This window comes from Artemia franciscana, chromosome 5 (assembly GCF_032884065.1).
Source record: "Artemia franciscana chromosome 5, ASM3288406v1, whole genome shotgun sequence".
In the NCBI taxonomy this organism is placed as follows: Eukaryota; Metazoa; Arthropoda; class Branchiopoda; order Anostraca; family Artemiidae; genus Artemia; species Artemia franciscana.
Window position 1 is genome coordinate 27,123,378 of NC_088867.1, and position 24,130 is coordinate 27,147,507.

At 33.4% G+C, this 24,130-nt stretch overlaps 2 protein-coding genes across 7 annotated transcripts in view; one reads left to right on the forward strand and one right to left on the reverse strand.

Moving 5' to 3' along the window:
• The window catches only part of LOC136027188 (tRNA N6-adenosine threonylcarbamoyltransferase, mitochondrial-like), a 373,253-nt gene extending 369,180 nt beyond the window's left edge, over positions 1-4,073 (forward strand). For all 3 annotated transcript variants that reach the window (XM_065704201.1, XM_065704198.1, XM_065704199.1), the window contains exon 10: positions 3,876-4,073. In XM_065704201.1, the coding sequence (XP_065560273.1) occupies positions 3,876-3,987 (112 nt within the window). In that variant the 3' untranslated portion in view covers positions 3,988-4,073. The remainder of the gene's footprint in view (positions 1-3,875) is intronic.
• LOC136027190 (ubiA prenyltransferase domain-containing protein 1 homolog) lies at positions 1,480-22,272 on the reverse strand. Of its 4 annotated transcripts, none has more exons than XM_065704206.1 (3): positions 22,164-22,272; positions 16,128-16,322; positions 1,480-2,438 (listed from the first exon to the last, which is right to left on the reverse strand). In XM_065704206.1, exon 3 carries the CDS (start codon positions 2,434-2,436, stop codon positions 1,501-1,503), a length of 936 nt encoding a protein of 311 aa, XP_065560278.1. In that variant the 5' UTR covers positions 2,437-2,438; positions 16,128-16,322; positions 22,164-22,272; the 3' UTR covers positions 1,480-1,500. The 4 variants fall into 4 exon arrangements, with proteins under 4 accessions (XP_065560278.1, XP_065560279.1, XP_065560277.1 ...); XM_065704207.1 differs by lacking the exon at positions 16,128-16,322 and adding an exon at positions 12,658-12,963 and having other exon boundaries at positions 22,164-22,245; XM_065704205.1 differs by lacking the exon at positions 16,128-16,322 and having other exon boundaries at positions 22,164-22,263.
• Between the last annotated feature and the right edge of the window lie 1,858 nt (positions 22,273-24,130).

A 24,130-nucleotide genomic window follows, 5' to 3' on the forward strand; every position in this document is an offset into this window, starting at 1 on the left:
GGTTCCTTTCACTTTCCAAATGAGGTAAAAATTGGTAATGAAAGACTTTTGTAATAAAAAAATAAATAATAAAAAAAATGTGTCTGTCATGTCTATTTTTTCATTATTTGATAGAATTTTGTTGAACTTAATGTATGTAAAAACATCTATATAAACGCAACATACAAAAATAAACCTATTTCGAAGAGGACGAATTCGTCACAACCCTATAAAATAGTAAATCAATCAGAAAATTCCTGCTGTTCACAAATGAAAAGTTGGCACGAAAAAAATATTATATAATTCAATGGGATATTCCCATAAGCGATATAAGAAGTTCGAAATGGGTCCGGTAAAAAAAAAGAAGAAAAATACACGGGTTTATTTTAACGAGATGTATTTAAAATCAACAATCTTTTACTATTTGGTTGTTGTAGAATTTTCTTTTTTCAAGCAATAATAAAATCGGGTCCAGGCTCGAGAGAGCCCCGTGCATAGGTTGCTGCGCATAATCATTTGGAAATAAAATAGATAAAAATCAATCTGCTTTTTCGTTAGATCTTTACATTAAGTTGACATATGCTCATATATGACCAGACCTTAAAACCATGTTTTACATTGGTTTGTTTTTATTGTAATTTGCCGCTTGAAAAAATAGGCATAATGAATAATAATCTATTAACAGGATTCCAATCCCAACTAGCTATTGGCAATTGTATCAAGTTCCCACTAACGTTGCTGCTTCTAGGGCATTTCAGGGTCAGAGTCACCGCTTTAATTGTGACCACTTGGTTATATTTGTGCTCAATATGGATATAATCACTTTGTGTCTATAACTTTTATTTCAGGTTCTGTTGATCTAAATCGTTCTTTTCATGTTTTCCTTTGACTAGTTTCTGTCATTTGGATGGTTTGCTGTCCCTCCTATTTTCAATCTCCTTCCATTTTCCTCTTGCTTGCCAGCCTCCGTTTTTTCTCTTTCTAAATCCTATTCCCTTCCCAAATTTCGGTCTCTCACGATTTTTAATTAGCTGTGACAGATGTTTTTCCATATTGCTGCCCCCAATGGCCTGTATAGAGAATTCGCAGTGTCTTTAAATTCTATTAGGGACCCAGGTCTATGTATTGAAATGGATCTAAAGGAAGTTTAAACTGTTTCCAAATATGAGGAAAAAATTCAATATTTGGTTGTATATATATTTTCTGGTAAAAAGATGAAGTATTTTCCTCGATGTAAAAATAAGAAACGCAAACACAATAAAAAACTAGACGTACGGTTTTAAAATAAAGATGGGAGTGATTATATAAAACGTCCAAAGGTTACACTTCATTAGGGGGTTGAATTTATGCCACCCTTCAGTGCTGGCATAAATCCAGATTAGATGTATTGTTGATATGGATAGCTGTATTTGGCTAAGAGTCGGAATATAGACTGTTATACGGATCAGAATTGGAAACAATTTTGTCACTGTTGCATCATTACTGAGTTGATCACCAATACGAACAAACTAAATATTTTAATCACAAAAAGGGTAGTACAGACTTATCAGACATGAGAATGGCTAAGACATACAAAATTCCGAAAATAAAATTTAATTTTGCTGTTTTCTGAGGTATATCTTGCATACTCACTTGACGGAACTCGCGTTCTAATTTGAAAGCATATGGCATTGTAAGCACAGGTAGCAAGAACCAACGACACGTATGCACACTCACAACCATAAATATAATATAGGGAATAAATAATAGCAGAGCAAATAGAAGGATCGAAGCACCAGGACCAATTAATATAGCCAAAGTGACTATACCTGCTTTTGAATCAGTCTTGACATCTCTCGTGTTGTTACTATGTAGTATTGCTTCGGTATTTAAAGCCAGTGGTATGGCATAATAAATGGTGGCAAGCTCTATTTGACCTACTTGTGCCAAATATGAAAATAAGACTGTCACGGGTCCAAATATGATAAGTATGAGTACATCCCCAAGCGCTATGTATTTGAGTCCTATACCGCCTGTATATAAGAAGGAACTTGATAAACCTCCAAAATATACTAAAGCCAAATGAACCACCTTAGCTGGGGACAAAGCTGTAAGAAGGACGAATCCGATGCAGCCACACCCATATAGGAAAGCCCCAAGGGCTACAATTTCATCGATTGATAGTATTTGATCTACCAATGTTCTGTCATCACTCTTTTTGCTATCAATTCCTTTAATATAGTCAAAATATGTGTTTACTATGTTTCCCGCTCCGTGAACTGATATAGCACAAAGACCTGTTAGCAATAGAGCTACGATACTAAATGCTCCAGTACTTTTGTATGCTATTGCAATTCCTAGAAGAACTGGTATAAGGGAGGCACTGAAGGACCATGGTCGAAGAGATTCCACATATGACGAAAGTTTTACGTAATGGCTAAAATGCAAGTGTTTTGATATCAAATCCATTTCACGCATGCCTAAAAATAAAACAAAGGGCTATTAGTAACGAATAAAGGCAACATTTGGATCTCAAATTATATTTTCAAACAGAAATTTAGCGCTGAACTTTTCGGAAAACTCGCATGAGCTCATAATCTGAATCGATTGAATAGATTATTGTTTGTTTTCTTAAATACTGTAATATGTCCTTTTCAAAAAAGGATTTCAAGTTGTCATTTTCTTTTAAATGATCGACATTTAAAATTGTTTAGAGCAAGATTGCTTCAATTGTGTCCTCTAAGGGAAAAAATAATGTTCCAAAATATAACTGCAAGTGTCGTTCTATAAGATCCAAAATTGTACCAACTCAGAAAAGGTTGTAAGCGCTTGAACGAGAGGCCATGATCAAAAATTTGAAATTTCGACGAGCTAACTTGACAATTTCAAGCTAAAACTGTATTGATTAGAGCCTTTAGCAGACGGTTATTGTCCATAAGAACAATTCTGCTCGTATTTTAACTCAAAGGGGATCTTATTCTTCGGTACAACTATTTTCGATGTACTTTTTTTCTATTTGATTGAGTGCCATCTACATTTTATGAAGAATTGTGCTTGATATCCCTGCCGTAGACTGTAGGACTGCCATAGACAATGGCTGTGGGACTGTTTGTTTCAGGTGTACACGAATTTGTACTTACAGCCATGTCAAATTCATCTGATTTTCACTTGTTGCGATTGAAAATTTTTAAGTTAACCAATGTATTTTTCATAATCTGCATGGTCAGTGGCCATAAATTAAAACGTAAATTTTTGACATGCATTTTCTTTATCCGGTGGCCAAGGCCCAAGTTTGACAGGCCCAATTGGTAGAAATCAACACAACCTGGCATTAATGCTCTGACCGTGCCTCTCCTACATTCAATGCTCCGATTATATATCCGTATTCACGGTTGACATGAAACTGGGGTACTTATCCATTTATTTTATGCCTTAGCAACACCAAACTTACACTTGTTGATAAAAGAAAGCCTATGAAATCGTACGTGTTTTTTTTCAGATTCATTTTATGAAAATTGCTGTTCGAAAATTCCATCTTTGTCGATTTAAAAAAATTGTCGCTTAAATTTGATTAGTCAATAACCAGTGTTATATTTAAAAGTTGAACATTGTTCAACTCGAGAAATTATGCATGGACGCACTGTATCCACAAGTGTTTTTGGTAAAATTTGGTAAATTTGCTAATTTCAGGTATTGTTATTTAATTTTTTAGACGAAGGAGATCTACGCTACATAACTGAAATTTTTCAATCTAGACAATGCGCACATTTTGGATGTTCGTTTGTTTTTTAATGTTCTTTTGAAACCTAAGGTTCATTTTATCGTATGAAAGTTAAGTAGAAATCATTGCAAAACAGAAATAATGTGAATTTTGTTCAGTTACTATGTTTGGCTTGAATGCTATGGAATTATTTCAGGTCCCTCATTGGAAAGAGCTTAATTGAAGATGTTGAAAACACTCGAATTAGACTACGAAATCCTGTGAAACTAGTTCAGAATAAAGACGCCTCTCAAGAAACTACCTCTTAGTGTATTATCTCAGCTGTATAAATAGAGTGTTGTATTTCTATGATTATAAATCTCTAAAATAAAACCAACAACATTATAAATATTTATATATATATATTCTGAATCTACCCTTCTACTATTGACCTTACATTATCATTAACTTGTTTCTGTTCTCTTCGGTACAATGTAATATTATCTAGTGAAAATGAGTTTCGATTAGCCCTGATATTCCTCGAATGCCTTATTTTAAAAATGTTAAATCATATGCAAAAAGGCAGCTAGACTACAAAAGGCAGAAAAATTGTATAAGCAATACCCCCCTCCATCCAAAATGTTTTCTTTTTTATATAGTACATGGAAGCATATAAAGGGCTGATATATCCTGACCCATATATTTTGAATGGGCAAAAATACATTTTGCCTTTAATTTACATCGTAATTACTGAGCGTCACCCTCCCACGACTCGCAAAATTAAATCAGGGATGTTTAGCAAAGGGGCTAAAGTCTCTGAGACCTATTCTAGGTCAAATTGAGGAACAACCAAATAATAGTTGCTGTATTTTGTTTCTGAAAGAAAAGACAAAAAATAAGTTTGACTTTCGCTTCCCGAGGGATGGTTTCATGGTGTCAGCTGCACTTTTGGACTTCGAAACATTCAAGAAAAATGAAATCGATGAGCATCTGAGCCTTTTGATGGTCCACTGACAAGAAGAGAATTCTTGTTCAAAATGGTCAAGACTCTAGTGTTAGACTGACATAAGGTACTCTATCACATCTCCTGTGAACCGAATTTGTCCAATCAACAGGTCCCTCCTCTTCAACTTGCAATGAGTATGCTAGTGCAATAGAAAATCGTTTGTACAAGGATGAAAAGGCTAAAGAGGAGGCCGTAATCTCTGGTGCTGTCAGTAGATCACCTACCCCGACTAGTTGTGTGAATATAGCTAGTGGGTTTTCTCAAAAGAGCAGCAAATCAAAATTTCCTCATGATCATACATCAAGAAAAAAGAAGGCTGATTCATCAGATTATGTGTCAGAGCAATGATGCAGAATAAGACGAAAATGAGGAAAACCCCACTGAGAAAGGGTTTTCAGCGGTGCAGGAATAGTTGTTACTGCTAAGTGCTCTATGTAAGATATACACATCAGATTCCCTTGAGGTGGTGCAAGTAAATGCAGACATGGTGCAAGTAAATTTATTGTAATTTAAGTTAAGAGTCAAATTTAAATTAAATTTGAATACCCTTTTTTTGTCGGATTAATTCAATTATCACGCAGTTTAAGGTCTCATTGTCAATCATTTTGGACTTTAAAAGAACATTAGGGAGAAGTTAAAACTGACATCTCGTCCTTATTAAAAAGGTTCAGTCATGGTAATGAAGCTGATAAGGAATGATGCCCGAATTCTGGTAAAAACTGATACTAATTTAGTTTTCAAAACTTTTTAAAAGCACCCAGAAAAATTCTAACAATAGAAAAAGTGCCGATAAATTGACGAAGCGCCATCGATCATTTTGGCACGCCGCCACCAACTGTGTCCGTCACTGCCGAATTTTATCTCGATGCGTCTTCGGGGACTAATGAGAATCAATATGTATAAGCCTGCTGCGTAGCCGTGCTGGGAAGTGGCAGCAAAGCTTCCGGTCTCCTGGTTCTATATATATACATGTATATATATATATATATATATATATATATATATATATATATATATATATATATATATATATATTTCAAATAAAAGTGAAAAACCTTCGAATTAATTTAAAAAAAATTCAGCATAGCCAACTAGGCTAACCTATTCCTGTAGGAAATGAGCAAAAGAATGTACTAGCTAAGAAATATCAGCAGTCAAGGATTCTCTATCGACCTTTGTTGCATAGAAAATAGTCATCTTACTTAACAGCATTATCTATTTTTGAGTTTTTCCACTTCAACTTCTCAAATAATTTAATCCAGCATTGACTATGCTTATTTTATAAATTACCTAAGAAATTATTCTTTCTTTTTTATCTCATAAAAACGCAATTGTTATTAAACTATTAACAAACTATTTTTTTTATGATGCCAGAAAAACAGCTTAGGGAAGTTTGAACTTCCCCATAGCTTTTAAATGGTTTTCGATCAATTTATCTTAACGTTATCACCCACCTTGGCCATAATTTGGACCTGCTTGGCCATAATTGTTGCTTTATGGCAGAAAATGGCACTTTGTTATGGTGCGCACAGTCGTTCCTAGATTTGGTGGTGCCCGGGGAAAAATTCATGACAGCCCCCCCCCCTCCTCCAGACTCAAATATAACCAAAAGAAGCCGAATAAAAGTGAAATTTTTTCAAAGAGGACAATAGCCCCAAAAACACTCCTCTTCCAGCCACGGTACCCGGGGCAACTGCCTCGGTCGCTTCCTATCCTTTAAACGGCTCTGATGGTGCGACACCTTAATGACTCAAAAATGGCGCTGGAACTGAATTCTATTCAGCTGAGTCTTATCGCAAAAATCTATCACCTCTGGTTTGGTACAATCATCGATTGCAAAAAAGGTAGACGGAAAAAGGGAAGAAAAAGGCAGACGGAACAGTCGTGCTAAAATGCAATTTTCCTCGGTTTTACGAGAGGGAGAGGGTGTTTTAACCTACATTTAAGGGTTTTCTACCATGACCAATCTATCGGCTCAGAATTTGCAGTCTTTTACCTCTGGTCCTATTTTGGCCAAAACTGATGTTATGCAGCACAAAGTGGCCGACACGGCGCTTAGTTGTGGCGCGATTTATTTTTCATTAAAGATTACTAGATATTTGAATTTTGCTCAATTAAGCCCTCTCCTAGTATTCTAAGACCTTTAGTTCAATGCGATTACCCTCATTTAAAAAAGAAGACATCACGGCCACCCATGCAAAAATGTTATTTCCTTGTTTTTCAAGGTGGGGGACTGTAAATCTCCAGTTAAGGGTTTTCAACAGCAGCAACTTCATTGTGTACTCTCTACTTTGATTTGATGTCCCGTTTTAGGGGGGTTACAAGCTCTTTTTTGATTCCAGACTAATTACAATTAGAAAATATTTGTCACAATACCGTTTCTGTAAAACCCATTTTAAAAATATTATAGTTAGTATGGGTCATGTTTTGCTCTTTACTATTGCTGGAACCATGCTAAATAGCTCTTGTGACACATCCTGGGGTTGACACAACATTTTTTTTTCTCTAATGATAATTGAATTTCACTTCAAGGAAGAAATTACAATCTTCCAAGAGAAAATATTTTGGATTTCACAGCAAATATTTTTAATACTTTTTATTTAATAATAAGGAAGCATTAATATTTTCAGGCATTGTTTTGGAAAATCAATTAAAATTATAAAACTTTGTTCAAGGAAGAAGCAGCCAAAGCAAATAGAGAAATTGGACAAAAAATGTTCAGCTAGACTTTTTTCTAGTTAAAAAAAGATCGACTGAAACTAGTTTAGAATAAAGACGCCTCTAAAGCAAACAACTAATAGTGTATTATTTCGATTTTGTAAATAAATACTGTATTTCTACAGTTAGACCTAAATCCTTCAAGACGTATGTGGTATTCTTTTTGTTATAATGAGACAGTTTTTTAGTATCTAGGAAACCTGAAAGAAACATAATGACATGTCACAAAGCAATTTACTTCCTAAAGAAAGAAGAATTCATAAAACTAAATCACATAAAGGAGTTGTCAAACCCACATATAAAATTTCGTTGCTTAGGAACTAGAATAAATCATTCCTAATAAACTGAGCAATAACAAAGCTGAGATTTCTGACTCATTTGGGGAATTACCCTGTTGTTCACTTTAAAATCAGACAGTCTTAATAAGAAGCTCGAAGGCTGTCTAGTATGTTTTGGGAAATAATTGTAGTGACAAGTATAATGACCTTAGTCGGATGGATTGCAATATACAGAGCCATTTTACTTCTCCTGAAAGCAGAAGTCAATAAAAAGCTTAAAAAACATCTGCTTATACAACTAGCTTTGTCAACACTTTTGAATTTATTGTTTAACACAGCCTATTTTATTGGAATTACGCAGAAAAACTGTGAAATTACAGCTTTTTTGTCGCAAATGGGGGAGATGCTTATGTTTTTAATCTATGGTGAACTTTTGATAACAAGCGTAATTACGAAATTTCACTTGCAAAAAAGGAATAGACTGGCATTCCTAGTTATTTTTAGTATGGCCTTATCTATGACACTATCTTACTTGATAAGTAGACCCAAAGTCGAAAATTATAGAACCTACTGTTTGTGCACCGGCCAAATACAAAACTGTGAAGATAAATTAAACAGAAAGGCACACTATTTAATGTCTGTCATTATTTTCAGTTGTATGATCGCATCATTTTATGTAATAGTACTAGACAGAAAACGTTATAATTTGCAACGGCAGGAAAAGAAGACAACAACTCACTTTCGTATAGGTCTACCAATTGCATCTATGTGTTTATATGGTGTTTATGTTCTTTTTAGGAAGCACATTCTGATTCTTTCCATACAATTTTTTGACATATCAAATCCAAAAAGCATTTTTCAATTTTTGACACCCATATTTGTTTTCAAAGATTCTTTTGCATTTCCTTTTTTTGTTCTGCTGTATAATAGCAGCAATAACAATCAAATATATCCTCTTAATGTGTAAAGTAAATATTCCAGGAACAGTTTTCATTCCAAATCAGCTACTCACAAAAAAATGACAGAGAAATGTAACAATTTATATATCTAGCTTATTTTGGTTATGTTGCGCAAGTCATCTAGTAGGGTAGAATGTCTAGAGCTTGTGTTAAATATCATGTCTTGAGCTGAAATATCGTTTTGTTTTTTATATTTTATCTGGGACCTTCATAAATATTAAATAAATAAAAACTATTTTTTTCAAATGAAAGTAAGGAGCAACATTAAAACTTACAATGAACAGAAATTATTCTGTGTATAGACTACACGCTCCTCAATCCTTCTCCTTAAGCTAAAGTCTGAAAGTTCTTTAATAGTACTTCTTATTCAAATTCAACGTCCCTTGTGTTTGAGAAGTCCTTCTTAAACAATTGTGACAAAAAGTCAAGATTTAGTGTAAAGAGCGAGGCTTCAGGAAGGGGCAGTCCCCTTCATATACATTATAATTTCTGTTAGTTTTAAGTTTTAATGTTGCTCCTTACTTTCAGCTAAAAAACTTGTTTTTGACAGTTTAATCCCCCCCCCCGTTAAATTCCACCAGAAAACTTTCATCTCCACAGAAAATCCTCCCTGCCGAAAAAATCCCATACATAACAGAAACGCTATGTGAACAATATACGAATGCTAAATGCGAACATTGACCAAATTGCATAGCTTATAGCCCATTCCCCAGGGGCTATGGGGGGCATATCATACCCAAAGACATTGTCATGGGACATTTCAACTATCTATATATATAAAAATAAGTTGTCTGTGTGTGGATCTGTGGATGGATCAGGTGACGTCATGTTTGTCCGCATATGACGTCTGAATTATTTCACACTAATACAAAATAAGAAAAAAAGCTAAAAAAGGTAAAAACTACAAAAAAAACTAAAAAGAAAAAAAAACTAAAAAAGCTAAAAAACTAAAAATAGGTAAAAAACTAAAAACTAAAAAAAACTGAAAAAACTAAAAAAAGGCAAAAACTACAAAAAAAACTAAAAACTAATAAAAAAACTAAAAAATCTAAAAAACTAAAAAAACTAAAAAAAAGGTAAAAAACTAAAAAAAAAAACTAAAAACTAAAAAAGAAAAAAACTAAAAAAAGGAAAAGACTGAAAAATAAAAGAGAAAAAGAAAACTAAAAAAATATGAATAAAAATACAAAAAAATAAAAAAGATAAAAACTACAAAAAAACTAAAAAGAAAAAACGAAAAAAAACTAAAAAAGCTAAAAAAATAAAAGAAGCAAAAATCTAAAGAAGGTAAAAACTACAAAAAAAAAAGAAAACAAAATAAAAAAATCTAAAAAAGCTTAAAAACTAAAAAAAAAAACTAAAAAAAGACAAAAACTAAAAAAAGGAAAAAACCATAAAATAAACTAAAAACTAATAAAAAAAAAATAAAAAAAGCTAAAAAACTAAAAAAACTAAAAAAAAATAAAAAAGGTAAAAACTAAAAGAACTAAAAAAGAAAAAAAACTAAAAAAAGGAAAAAACTGAAAAATAAAGGAGAAAAAGAAAACTAAAAAAATATAAATAAAAATAAAAAAACTAAAAAGATAAAAACTTCAAAAAAAACTAAAAAGAAAAAAGAAAAAAACTAAAAAACCTAAAAAAGGTAAAAACCAATAAAAAAAACTAAAAACAAAAAAAGGGAAAAAATTAAAAATTTATTTCATCATAAGTTTTCAACTGACGAAATTACAGACCGGGACATCGGGACACAAATGACGACCGGGACACCGGCACATAGGGAATATGAATGACGACACTCAAAGAGAAAGCGACCGGGACAAAAGGAATGTTCGATTAGCAATCAACAAAGCACCGGGACACAAATGACGACCAGGACACAGGGAGTATAAATGACGACCAGGATATAAGTAAAAAAAACTAAAAAAACTAAAAAAAAGGTAAAAACTACAAAAAAACTAAAAAGAAAAAAAAATAAAAACTAATAAAAAAACTAAAAAATCTAAATAAACTAAAAAAGAAAAAAAATAAAAAAGGAAAAAAATAAAGGAGAAAAACAAAACTAAAAAACGAATGTATATACAGACCGGGACACCGGGATACAAATGACGACCGGGACACAGGGAATATAAATGACGACCGGGACACAACTACAACGGGGACGCCGGGGGGCACAGGGGGATATAAATGACGACCGAGACACCGGGACACATGGAATATAAATGACGCCCGGGACACTCAAAGAGAAATCATAGACTGGAACACCGGGACACAAATGACGACCGGGACACAGGGATAAAACTACAAAGGGGATGCCGGGGGGCACAAGGGGATATATAAATGACGATGGCGACACAGGGAATGGTAGATTAGCAATCACCATCAACAAAGCTCAAGGGCAATCATTAGAATCATGAGGTATAGATCTGAATACGGATTGTTTTCCCATTGACCATTATATGTTGCATTTTCAAGAGTCGGTAAACAATCTATTTATATGCACAGACAATGGGACAGCAAAGAATGTTGTATACTCGCAAGTTTTACGTAGTTAAAAACATATATATATATATATATATCTATATTCACAGGTGGGACATAGGGACACAACTACAATGGCGCGTAACGACTTACGCGCGCGGGGGGGCTTGGGGGGCGCGAAGCGCCCCCACCAACTAGGTGTTGGGGTGGCGCGAAGCGCCACCCCAACAGCTAGTACTGAATAAAATGGATACCACAAAATATTGTGGTATCACCCCAGGAAAAAGAACAAAAAGATAACAAGTAAATACACATCAGTTTCTGGCAAAAAATTCAAATTATGAATTTTTGTAGAGAGGAGCTTGAAACCTCTAGAGTAGGATTTCTGATATGCTGAATCTAATGGTGTGATTTTTATTGAAATTTCTTGTTTGGAGGGGGGGTTTCGACCCTTGTCACTTTTAATTGGTAACATAAAACTTTATGTTTCAACAAAACGAAATAAACCTTTATTGTCCTATGGACTCTTATCCATAAAAAAGTCTAATCCATATAAAAATGGATAATCTTATCCATAATAAAAAGTCTAATGGGAGGCTGTTCTTAACATATTTTAGAATACATCATCTCAGAAAAAAGATTGCAGACATCTACCTCTGTTGGCTCATAATTGTTTATGGATTATTTAGGATATTGCCTCGAAATTATCCAATGGTAAATCATTCAAAATTATCAAGATTACAGTGAGACCAAGCGCAACGGGTTTGGTCACACTGTTATGTGTGACCAAATTTGTATTTGATCAAAACACAACGGGTTTTTGGCTTCTACTAAAGTTAGTATTTAATGGTTTTGTATCTATTCATTATGAATTTGAGGATAGTATTGCAGCATACAAATCAAGGATAAAATCATACTTAGTAGATATTGCAAGAATGGAGTTGGATTTTTAGAAAAGTTGCTACACAAGGATTTCTGGTGTTGTTGATTTCAAACACAAGGATTTCTGGTGTTGTTGATTTCAAATCTGAGGCTTGTATTGGAATATGGAAGCCCAAAATCACTTTGCAGCTTCACTTACCCTGACAATTCTCACCAAAAATGATACTCTTTATCTTTTATTGGTTGATTTTATCTAGTATTGTCAATTAAACCAACTACCCAACCTTACTACAATGTATCTGAACAGAAGCTTTGTAAATTAAAAATTATCGATAATTAGTTGAAAATAAAAATAAAGTTCAGTTACAACTTAACATTTAGGGGCTCAGCATATTGTGGATTTGCACCAGGTGAACTATCTTTTATTTATTATTTTGGGTTTGGGACAAGTTTTCCTTAACTATTTTTTTTATATACTCACCTATCTTCACTCAATCAATCAGTGAAGTTTACCTCTCTTTCACTTATTTGATTTTACTGGTATATCTTGATCATAACTTCGAACTGTCTAGATACATGTAGTAATTTCCGTATTTACGACCAGCCGCAAGGGCAGGATTTTATCTTTTAGGAGAAAAAGCTAAGAGAGATAGAAAACTTAAAAAACAGGTGAATTACATGGACTTTTATCGGTAGTTTTTACTGATTACTCCATATTTGAAAAGAAGATGATTAAGCAGGTCTGAACCAAAATATTTGCATACTATTCTTCTTTTTTTCACTGGCTGGAATTGTCCTCTTTTTGGCTTTGTATTATTTCTTGTTTTTCCCTCTCCTACTTCTCAATATCTGCTTCTTTCCTCTGCCTTCTTCTTCTCCTCTTCATTTTCCTATCTCCCCATCTTCTTGCTTTACTTTTTTATGAAATGCAAGCAAGTTCTACCTCCACTTGTTGTGAGAGAGCATCAGCAGTACTTTTCAGGGCTATTTAGCATGTAAGTATTATAAAGTAAAAAAGCAGAATATTACCTGTAGCCAAATATAAGGAGAAAATGTAAAATCCAAGTAGCCTAGATGTATTTTTCCTGGTAAAGAAATGAACTTTACTATCCTAGTTTAGGAGCCAGAAGAGTACAGATTAAACAAAAAATTAAATTTGAAAAACGAAAGGAAAGGGTAAATTAACTTAAAGCAACCAACACATAACATTTATTCGAGAGGGCATTCATACATCTTAGCCTACCACTAATTGTTGAAAAGTCATACTGATTAAATTCCATACATAATCTGGCTATTAGCCATGTCAGTGTCAAAATGAATTTTTTACCAGGAGCATATATAGAATTAATGTTTGGGAAGGGCACAAACGAAAATTGGGCTCCCCCATTGGTATTTTCCGCCACTACTTCCTGCATTTAGTAAAACTTACTGGCGAAGGTACACATACCCCTAAAACTAACACTTGGATCCACCCCTTTATGTAATAAGAGGAAACTTAAATTAACAAATATTACAATGAAAAAATCTGGGCAGCTTTGTTTTGCCTGGACAAGGATTTTTTTTGGATTTAGGAGTCAGAAAAAAATAAACATAAGCCTCAATTAAATGCAAAAAGGTTCAATTTCAAATTAAATGAAGTAAAGTGTACTTCAACCTAAAATAACCAAAAATGAACGTTTATTGAAGGAGAAGGGGTATTCACACCATTTAGCCACCTTAATGTGTTAGTGAAACATATTGATAAAATAACTAACTGAATTTGGCAAACAATCTGAATAAGTAATTGTATCAGAGCCAGGAAAGTAAGGCAACATCAGGATTGGTGATAAGTTTTCCCTGTCTGCACCATAATTTTTTTTTGATGTTCTTAAACCACTCCCAGGGATAAGCAATTACTTTTTGGATGCTATTTTCTCCAACATTTAAAAACAAATAGTTCAGCTACAAGATTTTTCAAGGTTTTTGGAAATGGTTATTTTGGCTGACTTTTGAGATTTTTATGCACCTATATTAACTACTCTATAGCAATATTCAGAAAATAAGTCAGAAAAGCAATTAGTTACCCTGTCTTTAATTAATTTATAAAAAAACATTGTTAAAACCACCTAGCAATGCCATTGAATGCTAATTTCAAGCTTTAAATAGAGCAGTTTCCTCTGTTTAGAGTCACTTCAAAGCAAGCTAGAAGACAAAATTGGGTACAGTAATATTTTAGAAAATGATTTTTTTTTTTCAATCTTGGAAAGTAGTTGAGATGGGTGAGAGAAGCTTCTTAAAAATTTGTTCCTAGTTTTGGATTAATTTGTTTTTATGTGAGTGTAAGCTTTAAAAACACCATTCCAGTGATTTCAGCAGGGTTTCAATATGCACAGGGATGTTTTTTTTAATTTAAGACAAATTCTTTAAAACCTAATAATTCAGGATAGCAAGATATAAGGCATAAAACACCTTCCTTGATTGTGTGTCCTTTGTACAGGCAATGAATTCAAGTAAAACCATCAAAAATACTTCCTAGAGAATAATTTAGACTCTAAATCTACTTTTGAAAGTTTAAGTTACCTATCTCATCTGCTTTCTAAGAGTGCAAAAAGTCTATGATCTATAATTTTATCTTTTGTTCTAGTCAGGACTATAATTTTCACAGAATATTTCAAACCTTGCATGTAAAGAAGAAGTAAAGGATTGAAATGCCTTCCTAGTCCTAATGTTGGCTGTTGATCCATTCCATAATTTTTTTTTTTTTTTATTTTATAGCTTGTCTCCTTTTCTAAAAAGAGAAGTTACAAAACATATGCGTCTTTACCTTAGCCTGTATTGCAGGCTTAAATCCCTTAAACATTACAGAGAACACCCTCTAAATAAAAAAAAGTAAATAGACTTTACTTGGTTCCTTAAAACTAGTTTAAAGGTTCAGTCTATTAAAGTCCTTTTCAACATGTTATGCTATTAAAACAATTGGAAACAAAATTTCAACTGCTATCTTTTTATTAGTATTATTTTTTTTAATGGCAGATCATTAGGAAAAAATTTATTGAAAATGGCAAAAATTCAAAATACTTTAGCCAGTGACCACCAAAAATTCAAATAAAAGGAAGGTACAAATGAAAGAAATTTTCATGAAGTAATATGCCCTTTGATTGGCTATTTAATGCTCTGGAAATATTGTACACGATAATATTTTTTCTGTCTTGGAAAACACTTGAATGTAGTGAATGAAACTTTCAGGAATGGATATAAAACTAAATTATGCATGTTTTCAAGCTCCAATCCTTACTTTTTTCCTATTCCTAAAGCTTAGTAGGTTACATTGAAGATACCTATACTTAAGCAAAAAGATAGCACCTTACTCTATGGGTTCCTCTGACGACAACACAAAAATAACAAAAGAGTAGTTCCCCAATCAACAGTCTTTCCAAATTTTAGGATTGATACCATGTCAACTATGCTTCATCCCCCCCAATTGTGCCAGATATTGCCCTAAATAATATGTTTATCAATTGTTTTTTATATTTTGAATTGTCCTTGGTCTTGTTGCTAATGAGCATTTGATCCTTAACCTAGTCTACTGTCATATCACTGTGAAATAGTGAGAATAGTTGGATTAAAACATTATTTAAAAATGATTTAAAAACAAAAATGAAAATCTGATGAATAGAAACTTTCCATATATTATAAGGCAATAATTTTATTATTGCTATAGTATTTTCTTGTAGCTTTCCATATAGCCTAGGGCTATATTTCCCCCATTAGGGAGGGGGTGTGCTTGGTCATAGTGGAAAGAGTATTGATTGGGGAATTGAGTGGTATTACTCTTCTGTTACTATATTATTTCCAGATTGTCCCAGGACATTAAACTTTTTCTTTTACTTATTCAACTACTTTTCACTCTATAAATTTAGCATATAATCCTATAAGAATTATCAGAATTGTGCTCTTCAGCTTAGAGTCAAACAAAAGCAGACGTCAGCTTTTCCTGTCTTCTTTGCAATTCTCTAAGCCTTAAAATAGGGATGAAATCGATATAGGAGCTTAAAGATGTCTTTCCGAAGAAGTATTTAGGATCCAACTTAGTACCAGTGCAGTGCACTCGCTCTTCTGAAGCTTAATCATTTTTTTTTTGTATGAAGACAAATGCATAGCATAGGTACCAATCTCCTGAGTCTCTGCCTTCAGCCAGGATTGCTATGTAGGGTTAGGGACAAATCATCCAAAGTTTCCTTTGTTTTCCTCAAGATTCCTCCAGATACCCATCCGGAGCTGGGTCAGCCCTGGCTGAGCTTATAATCACACTAACCCTGTCCCAAACAAAGCAATCAGTGGCCACCAGGATTTGAACACCCAGCCTAAAGAAAATAGGATTGCAAATCCAGTGTAACAAACCACTTGGTAGGGTGGTTTCCTTCTGAAGGAAACACTATAATAAAAAAAGAGTAGTGTTGTTTGAAGCTCCAGTCAACATTTTCCCCAAATATAATTGTAACTACTGTGATAATATACTCCATCCCCCAGTGGTGCCAAATATAGTCTTACAAAATGCACTTCCCTGTTATTTTTCATTATCTAATATGACATATTTCTTTATTAGAATTTAGAGTCTTAAAACGCTGTTGGTATCATGTCAGTGTGAAAGAACTGAGGTCAATTGGACAGATATATTTCATTCAAAGGGGATAAAATGGGAGGAAACAGGATAATGTCATTAATAGAAACTTGCTGCACATTATAAAGTAAGTTTTTTGAAAAACCATTAAAATTACAGACAAGAAAATAAAAAATTCAGTGTGGTGGATGAACCTGGTGGGTTTCTACCAATCTAGCTACATCAGGTTCAATGTTGGGGAGTAGCAACCTTAAAATCTCTGTGTTTGTTGATCTTCTAAGGGTTTCTTTGTTTCCTCAAAATGTTTTGTAACCACACTACAGCTTTTTACTGACTAGGAATGATGATGGAAAAGCAGTACAGTAAGGTATTTTTCAGCTATGTTTTAAAATTCATAATAGTTTGTTTCAATGTTGTGCTGCCATGAGAATTTCTGATATCCTTAGTTGAACTTCTGGTTAAGCTCCTCATCTGTCCTGATTGTGATTTACTTTGTCATATTTACTTTTTCTATGTGACACTGTACATATTTAGTATCTACTGAAGAACATATTTTAACAATAAAGGTTGATTTTCAGACATTATTGACACCCCCCCCCACAAAAAACTACTCAGTTGCTGTTTATGTTGACCTCTCGGAAACTTGTTTTGACTCCAAGAGGTTAATATTGATCACTTTGGAAATTTCTGCTCTAAATGCATCTTTGCAAGTTTTAGAAAGCTGTGGAGTACAGCAAAAATAGTAGCAAATAAACCATTTGATTTTTTAGCCTATTCAATGGTTTGGTATAATTCTAAAAGAGGGCTTTTCTTGGAAAGAAATTTAGGAAGGTGAATAAAACTATCTGGAATTGATTCATAGCCTCAACAATCCCCTAGGAAGATATTTTCGATTAGTTTTCTTACCTCCAACCCTTCCCCTCCAAAGGACACCAACGTTTTACAATCTTTGTTATAAAAGCTAAATCTGAGAAATAGATGCACTGTTTAAATGAGGCATAAGGAAATTGTTTTGAGCTTTCTACTTTTGCTTAATCCTGATTCATAAAGTTTTTGGGCTTCATAGCAACAGCAGGATTTCGGACCTTTCTTGACAGCAGATGTCACTTAGGTCCCATTCAATGGTTTCTAAATACATCATCCTGGAAGGTTGAAAGTAGTAAGGAAAGGCTGAGTTGCCTCCCAAAGCTAAAATTGGTAATCAATAATTACAAATTTCACTAATTTTGTCTCACATTAATAAATATCATCCACCAAGTTTAAATAACACACTAGATTATATCTTCTTGTCTGATCCTAAGTTTTGTAAAAACTGAATTACTAGTCAAAGAATTTGTATGTTAAGTTTTTCATCAGCCACTCCTCCCAAAGAAGGTTGATATTACATTTTATGAAATTCTGAGTAAGGAACTTTACAAAACTTTGTCTTTGATGTTGACAATTATCACAATCTAGAAGAACATATGCAGTTGTCTCTTTATTGTTACAATATGTGCAATATTCATCCTCTCGAAAAAATATTTCATGATAGGATTGAACCCCTGCATGTTGAGATCTTAGACAAAACATATTAACTCCCCCTTTTCTTGTTAGTTTGTAATATATTTTTAATTCTCGACTCCTTGTGGTTTTATAGGTGACAAAATAGTTGCCTGACAAGTTCCATTCTTCCTCAAAAGAACATTTATCTAGACTCTTTTTCACTTTGTCAATCATCTTAACTTCCATAGGGGAATCAAATTTAGTAAAGGGGCCTGTCATTTTTGTGGCCTGCTATGCAGCTCTGTCTGCTCTTTCATTACCATCAATCCCAACATGAGCTGGCACCCATTGTAGAATTACTTTGTGTTTTTTACAGACAGATGTAAACATAGAATAACAAGCAATTACTTCCATAGTGGGCATCCTATTTCTGTTTAACACTACTGATGGCATCTATAGAGGCTTTAGAGTCTGAACATATTAAGTATCTTAGGATAGTTTTGAAGATTGGTTCCTATATATTCCAATGCTTTCTTAATAGCAATAACTTCTGCTTGGAATACAGATGTTTCAACAGGTAACTTGAATTGATTTATAATTTGCAGCTTAGGGATTACAAATGCAGCCCCAGCTGGTGTGTCATGTCCAATTTTTGATCCATTGGTATATATATGAACAAAGTTGCTATATAAGTTGGCCATGTGTAATCTAAAGCTGATTGCAAGATTGAACCAGGATATTTCACCAATGAAATATTCACAATCATGACGACTCTGTTCCCAAGGTGGTAATGGTAGGATTTCTGGGACCTCAGTCCCTTAGCATATCAGTTATTTTTAAACTGTAATCAAATTGAGAGCAGAGTTCAATGACTTTTTCAAAAATATTTTTTTCTGATTACGTTTCTTTTGACTGTTGTCTGTGATAAAGATACCTGGTTTTACTATTCTTGGTTTTTCTGGATGTGTTCTTTCAGCCGCCCATAGTTTCCTGATATATTTAAATAGTGACGTACTTCTTCTTGTTTCAAGGTCTTCCAGGCAGCTGACAGCAGGAATGGTATTGGTGTTGTGTTCCTTGCACCAAAGGAAATCCACTTAGCTGAATTCTGGATTGTATCTAATCTTTTAAGGGTTGATTGTGGAGCTGATTGATAAATTGCTGCAGCATATTCAAGCTTTGATCAAGCATATTTTTTATAAAGCTCAATCTGGAATTTGGCTCTATTGTCCCAAGAGGCCCTTGTTAGTGATTTCATGACATTTAGTCTCTGTACATTTTCAATGAGCCTCACATCTTGTCAATAAGAAAGACCAGCAAGACAGATGCCAAAATCAAGATGGGGTCTGATGAGAGAGAGCCTTATATAGTTTTAGAAATATAGATGCCTGTCTGCTGTTGATATTTATAAATGGATGTTATACTTGCTATGTTAGGGCTGGCCATAACCAGGTCAATTGTAGTTTCAACTTGGGAAAAGGGATTACATCTGATAGGAAGTCCTTTAGGTGTTATAGGTATACATTGGTATTCAATAGCAACTTTTCCAAGCTTCTTCTAGAAAGGTTAATCAAATCACACTTGTACCATACTTTATGGTGGGTGTTAAAATCACCCAATATAATAAGGACCTCATTACTTGGGATCAGTTTGTGTAGATTTTTCATTATGTCTCCAACAATGGGATTGCTTCCATTGGCATTGTAAACATTGAATATATTTAAAAAAAACTATCATTACCTTGAATCATTTTACATCCAATAATTTCCAAATTCCATTGATGGTTTTCTTCTATTTTTGGCTGAATTCTAGTAAAATTAATGTTATTTTTTAAACAAATAATTACCCCTACTTTGGTGCCATTAATTTTGTCTTTCCTGATAGCATTATAGTTTCTAAAGTTCATTCTTATATGGGGTTGTAGCCAAGTTTCCTGGATACATATTATATCTATATAATTTTCCTGGCAATGGTCTAGAATAATATCCGTTTTTCTTTACCTATAGATTGAGCATTCCAAGACAGTATTTTAAGGGCCATGGTGGCTACCTAATAAAGCTTTATTAAGTAGACAAACACTTGAAATCTTTTGTTGATTAAAGTCCCCTAAATTTAATTCTTTTACCAATTTGCAGAATTTTTCAATTTGAGCTGGTAAGCATAGGCTTGATAAATTCATAAGATATGGACTGCATAAAAGACCAATTACTAACCTTTCTGCTAAATCTGTTTTTTGACAATGCAACAAGTCTTTCAGTAGTTTGGTCTAGTGAGGTCTGATTAAAATGATCATTATGTAATCTCCTTTTATTTAGTAACTCTACATAGCTTTTATAGGGTACCTGTGCCATATGGAGCCCTATTTGATATTTTTCAGCCACTTGGAAGATTCCTTGGTTTTGTTGTCTTACTGGGCATAAGTTGGATGTTGATGAGTGACTTCCACCATAATTGGCATATGTATATGATTTTGTCTAATTGGTGGGTCTATTGTTTTGAATGGGAACTGGTCTAATTAGTGTTTTTCTGAGCACCTCAAACAGACTGACTCTTTAGCTCTGCATTCTTTTTGAGTGTGTCCATATTTCCAACACTTGTGGCACTGAAGAACTATGCAATAGTACTGATCTAATTCTCTTTTTCTTCCAAAGCACCAAACATTTGGTGGTAGGGTTCTACCCTGAAATATAATTAACATTGTAAGACTGTCTTTCAAATTTTTTGGATTCTTTATTGTATCTTTTCTGTCTTATGGCATCTTGTACAGTTGTAGGGGATTGTAAGCTCTCCTTGATTTTCTCTATTGATAGGTTTAGAGGGATACCTTTAATTATTCCTTTTACTGTGTGTTTGATTTGTTTAGTTATTAGAGAGATATTGCAGAGTGTGCTAATGGAAAGGGTAAATTTATGAAAGTTCATATAACTAATTTACCAACAAAGTGAACATACAATTCAATGCTCTTTTTATGTTCTTTATAAGTATAATAATTGCTTCTATTGCAGACTCAAATTCAAGCACTTTTTAGCCTAACCTAACCCAACCTTATTATAAATAATTTTAGCACTAGGAAAAGGTAGTATTATTTTTCTGAAAATGACCAAGAAAAGATGGTGCTGGAAAAATGTACTATTATTTTATCAAAAACAAGCAATAACTTATACTTTAATTGAAAATTTGTCATTTTTAAGAGCTCAAAAAGTGCTTCAATTTGAATTTATGGTAGAAGCAATTATTATACTTGTAAAGAACATAAAAAGGCATAAAGTGGTATGTTCATTTTATTGGCAAGTCAGTTATATGAGCTGTCATCATTTTTTGAAAAATTGATCATTTTTAAGAGCTTAAAAAGTGCTTAAATTTGAGCTTGCAGTAGAAGCAATTATTATTTTCATAAATAACATAAAAAATGGCAGTTTAGTTATATGACAGTTCAGTTATATGAACTGTCCTACTTTTACCATGGAAAAAATATTTTCATAATCATTCACCCATTGTAGATATAAAAACATGTTCTTTCTTTCTTTCTTAACTCCAAGCTCAAATTTGAATTTTTCAACGTTGTCTGGATTGACTGTACTACTTCATGATCAGGGGGAAATGTTTTCCCAGTGTCTGCAATTACAATTTCTATTAACACTTTATACTGTTCTTGTTCTGGGAAGCTTGGTGTAGCTTTGTTATTGTAGTCTGCTTGAGGTGTTGCAGCTTCCCTTTGTTTCTACTTTGCAGCAGCACCATTTTCACTATCTGGGGACAAGTCTCTCTACTTTTTTCACTAATGTTTTGATTTTGTCTAGGTCTTGGTAATACTGATCCATTGTCATGCATTATCATACCTTCTATTTCCATTGGATTTCTATATATATATGGTTAAGCTGAGCTCCTCTAGAGATCTGCTGGCAGTGCTGGCATGTATATTGTTAAACTTTATCCGTTAGGGAGGATTACAATTAGTTGTTGAGAGTAGGGAAATGGACATTTTGGGTAGGACCAGGTAGACCCTGGTTAAGTAACTGAAGCATTCAGTTGCAATCACAATCGTCTAATGTGTAAATATGGTAGAATAATCAAAGAAATACAAAGAGTCACCAATACTCACAAGATAATTACAACTTGAAGCAAAAAACTTTATATCTTTTCTTCACTCTTTCTGAGCTTTGGATTCGCACATGCAGAAATTTTGAAGTTTTCGATTCTCGGTATTTTTGTCATTGTTGTAACATCGAAAGTTTTTCTCCATGGTAAAAGTACCGAGCGTTAGAAGTACAAATAATAGGTTTATTAGAGAAGGCTAAATTCCGATAACAAACTATTTAATTATTTTTAAGGTTAAAAAGTTAAATTTTTTATATTCTTTAAATTAGCACCATTTCCTCAATTGAGCCACGAATATGTCAAGTAGCCCCTCATTATGAAGCTTTCTCCTTATGGGTTTCAGAAATCATTGTCAGAAAATAAAAGTTTGGGGTATGGGAATGTACGAGGGACACAAGGCAGGGTTCACATTTTTTTAAATGAGCGGTCATTGTGAAGCTCCTCTTGGGTTTCTGCAATTATGGTTAGAGAGGGTGAAGTTTTGCACTGTTTAAGAACCACAGGCCAGGGATCACTTTTTCATTTTAAGTAAAAGAGAATTCATTTCTAAGTTTAACTATACTTTAAATTTGGAACATCAGATGTAATTGTATTTCTGAGTTGTATAATCACATTATAATGGAAAATGCTCTTTCTTTAGCTGATTTCATGTATTCAAAATAATTTCAAGGAGGGAATAGGTTTTAAAAGTAATTGTAACCTTTATATATTTATAAAACACTGAATGATTAATATAATTTTCTAATTCTAAATAGTAATTTTTTATAGTCTTCTAGTTAGTCTTATTCCCTCAGCTGGACCCTGATTATATCAAGTGACTCTTCATTTTGGAACTTCATCCTTCTGGGCTTCAGGAATCGCAGTCAGAAAATGCAAGGTTTGGTTATGGGGTTGTTCAAGGACCAGGAGTCGGGTCAGGACCCAGTTATTTCAAGTGATCCCCCATTTGAAGCTATATCCTCTTGAGTTTCTTCAATTATGGTCAGAAAAGGTTAGCTCTTGTTTGAAAATACTCTCTTTTACAGTTTAGCAAATATTTTAAAGTTGGGAAATCAGAATTGCATTTTTGAGTAGTGACTAGAGTATTATAAAAGGGATTCGTTCAAGTTGTTTTTTAATTAAAACTATGGGGGATGAACACTGACAATACTGAACTTATGTGATGTGAAATGGCCAAAGCATAATAGAAACAACTTTCCCTCCGGGAGCCTTTCTCAACGGGAAAAAAAAAAACAAAAAAAAAAAACAAAAAGGGAGAAAATTACAACAATACACAGCAGAATTTAAAAAATAGGCTACAGCAACACAAATATGCGATAGATTGCTCGCTAAGACAAAATAAAAAACCTGATACTTTTGAATCCGCTATAGCTGGTCACGTGTATAATTTTCCTCATCATAGTATTTTATTTGATCAGACAAAAATTATTGATAAGTCTGTAGGACTTTTACAAAGTTTCAGAGAAATTATAGAAATAAAAAAGATTATCTATGGGGGTATTAGTATCAATAGAGATGAGGGGGAATTTAAAATAAATTCAATTTATAATAGTTTAATTAAAGACCAGTCAAAAACTTCAATGAGTATTGGTTTGCATAATTGTCCTGAAACAAGTAATAACCTTGCGAACGGAGGTCAAAGCATGGTAAATGCTGTAAGAAGTCAACGGACGGCAGCTAAAATAGCAAATGAAAAAATCCATTCAATTTATAATTCATAATTGTGTTTCATTAACCTGTAAGATTTTGATTGGATTTGGGGGTTGGGTGACCTCTTTTTCGTATTGTTACAAGTATTTATATTTTTCATTTTTGATAGATCCCCATTTATACAGCGATTGTGGCAGAGGAAAGTGCCAATAGAAACAATTATTGCAGTTTTTTCTAAAGTTACAGTCAAGTGCGGGAGTGTTTGTTTTAAAAATGTGAGTTCTTGTTTCTTTTATGTTTGATTGTTTATATTTTTAGTTT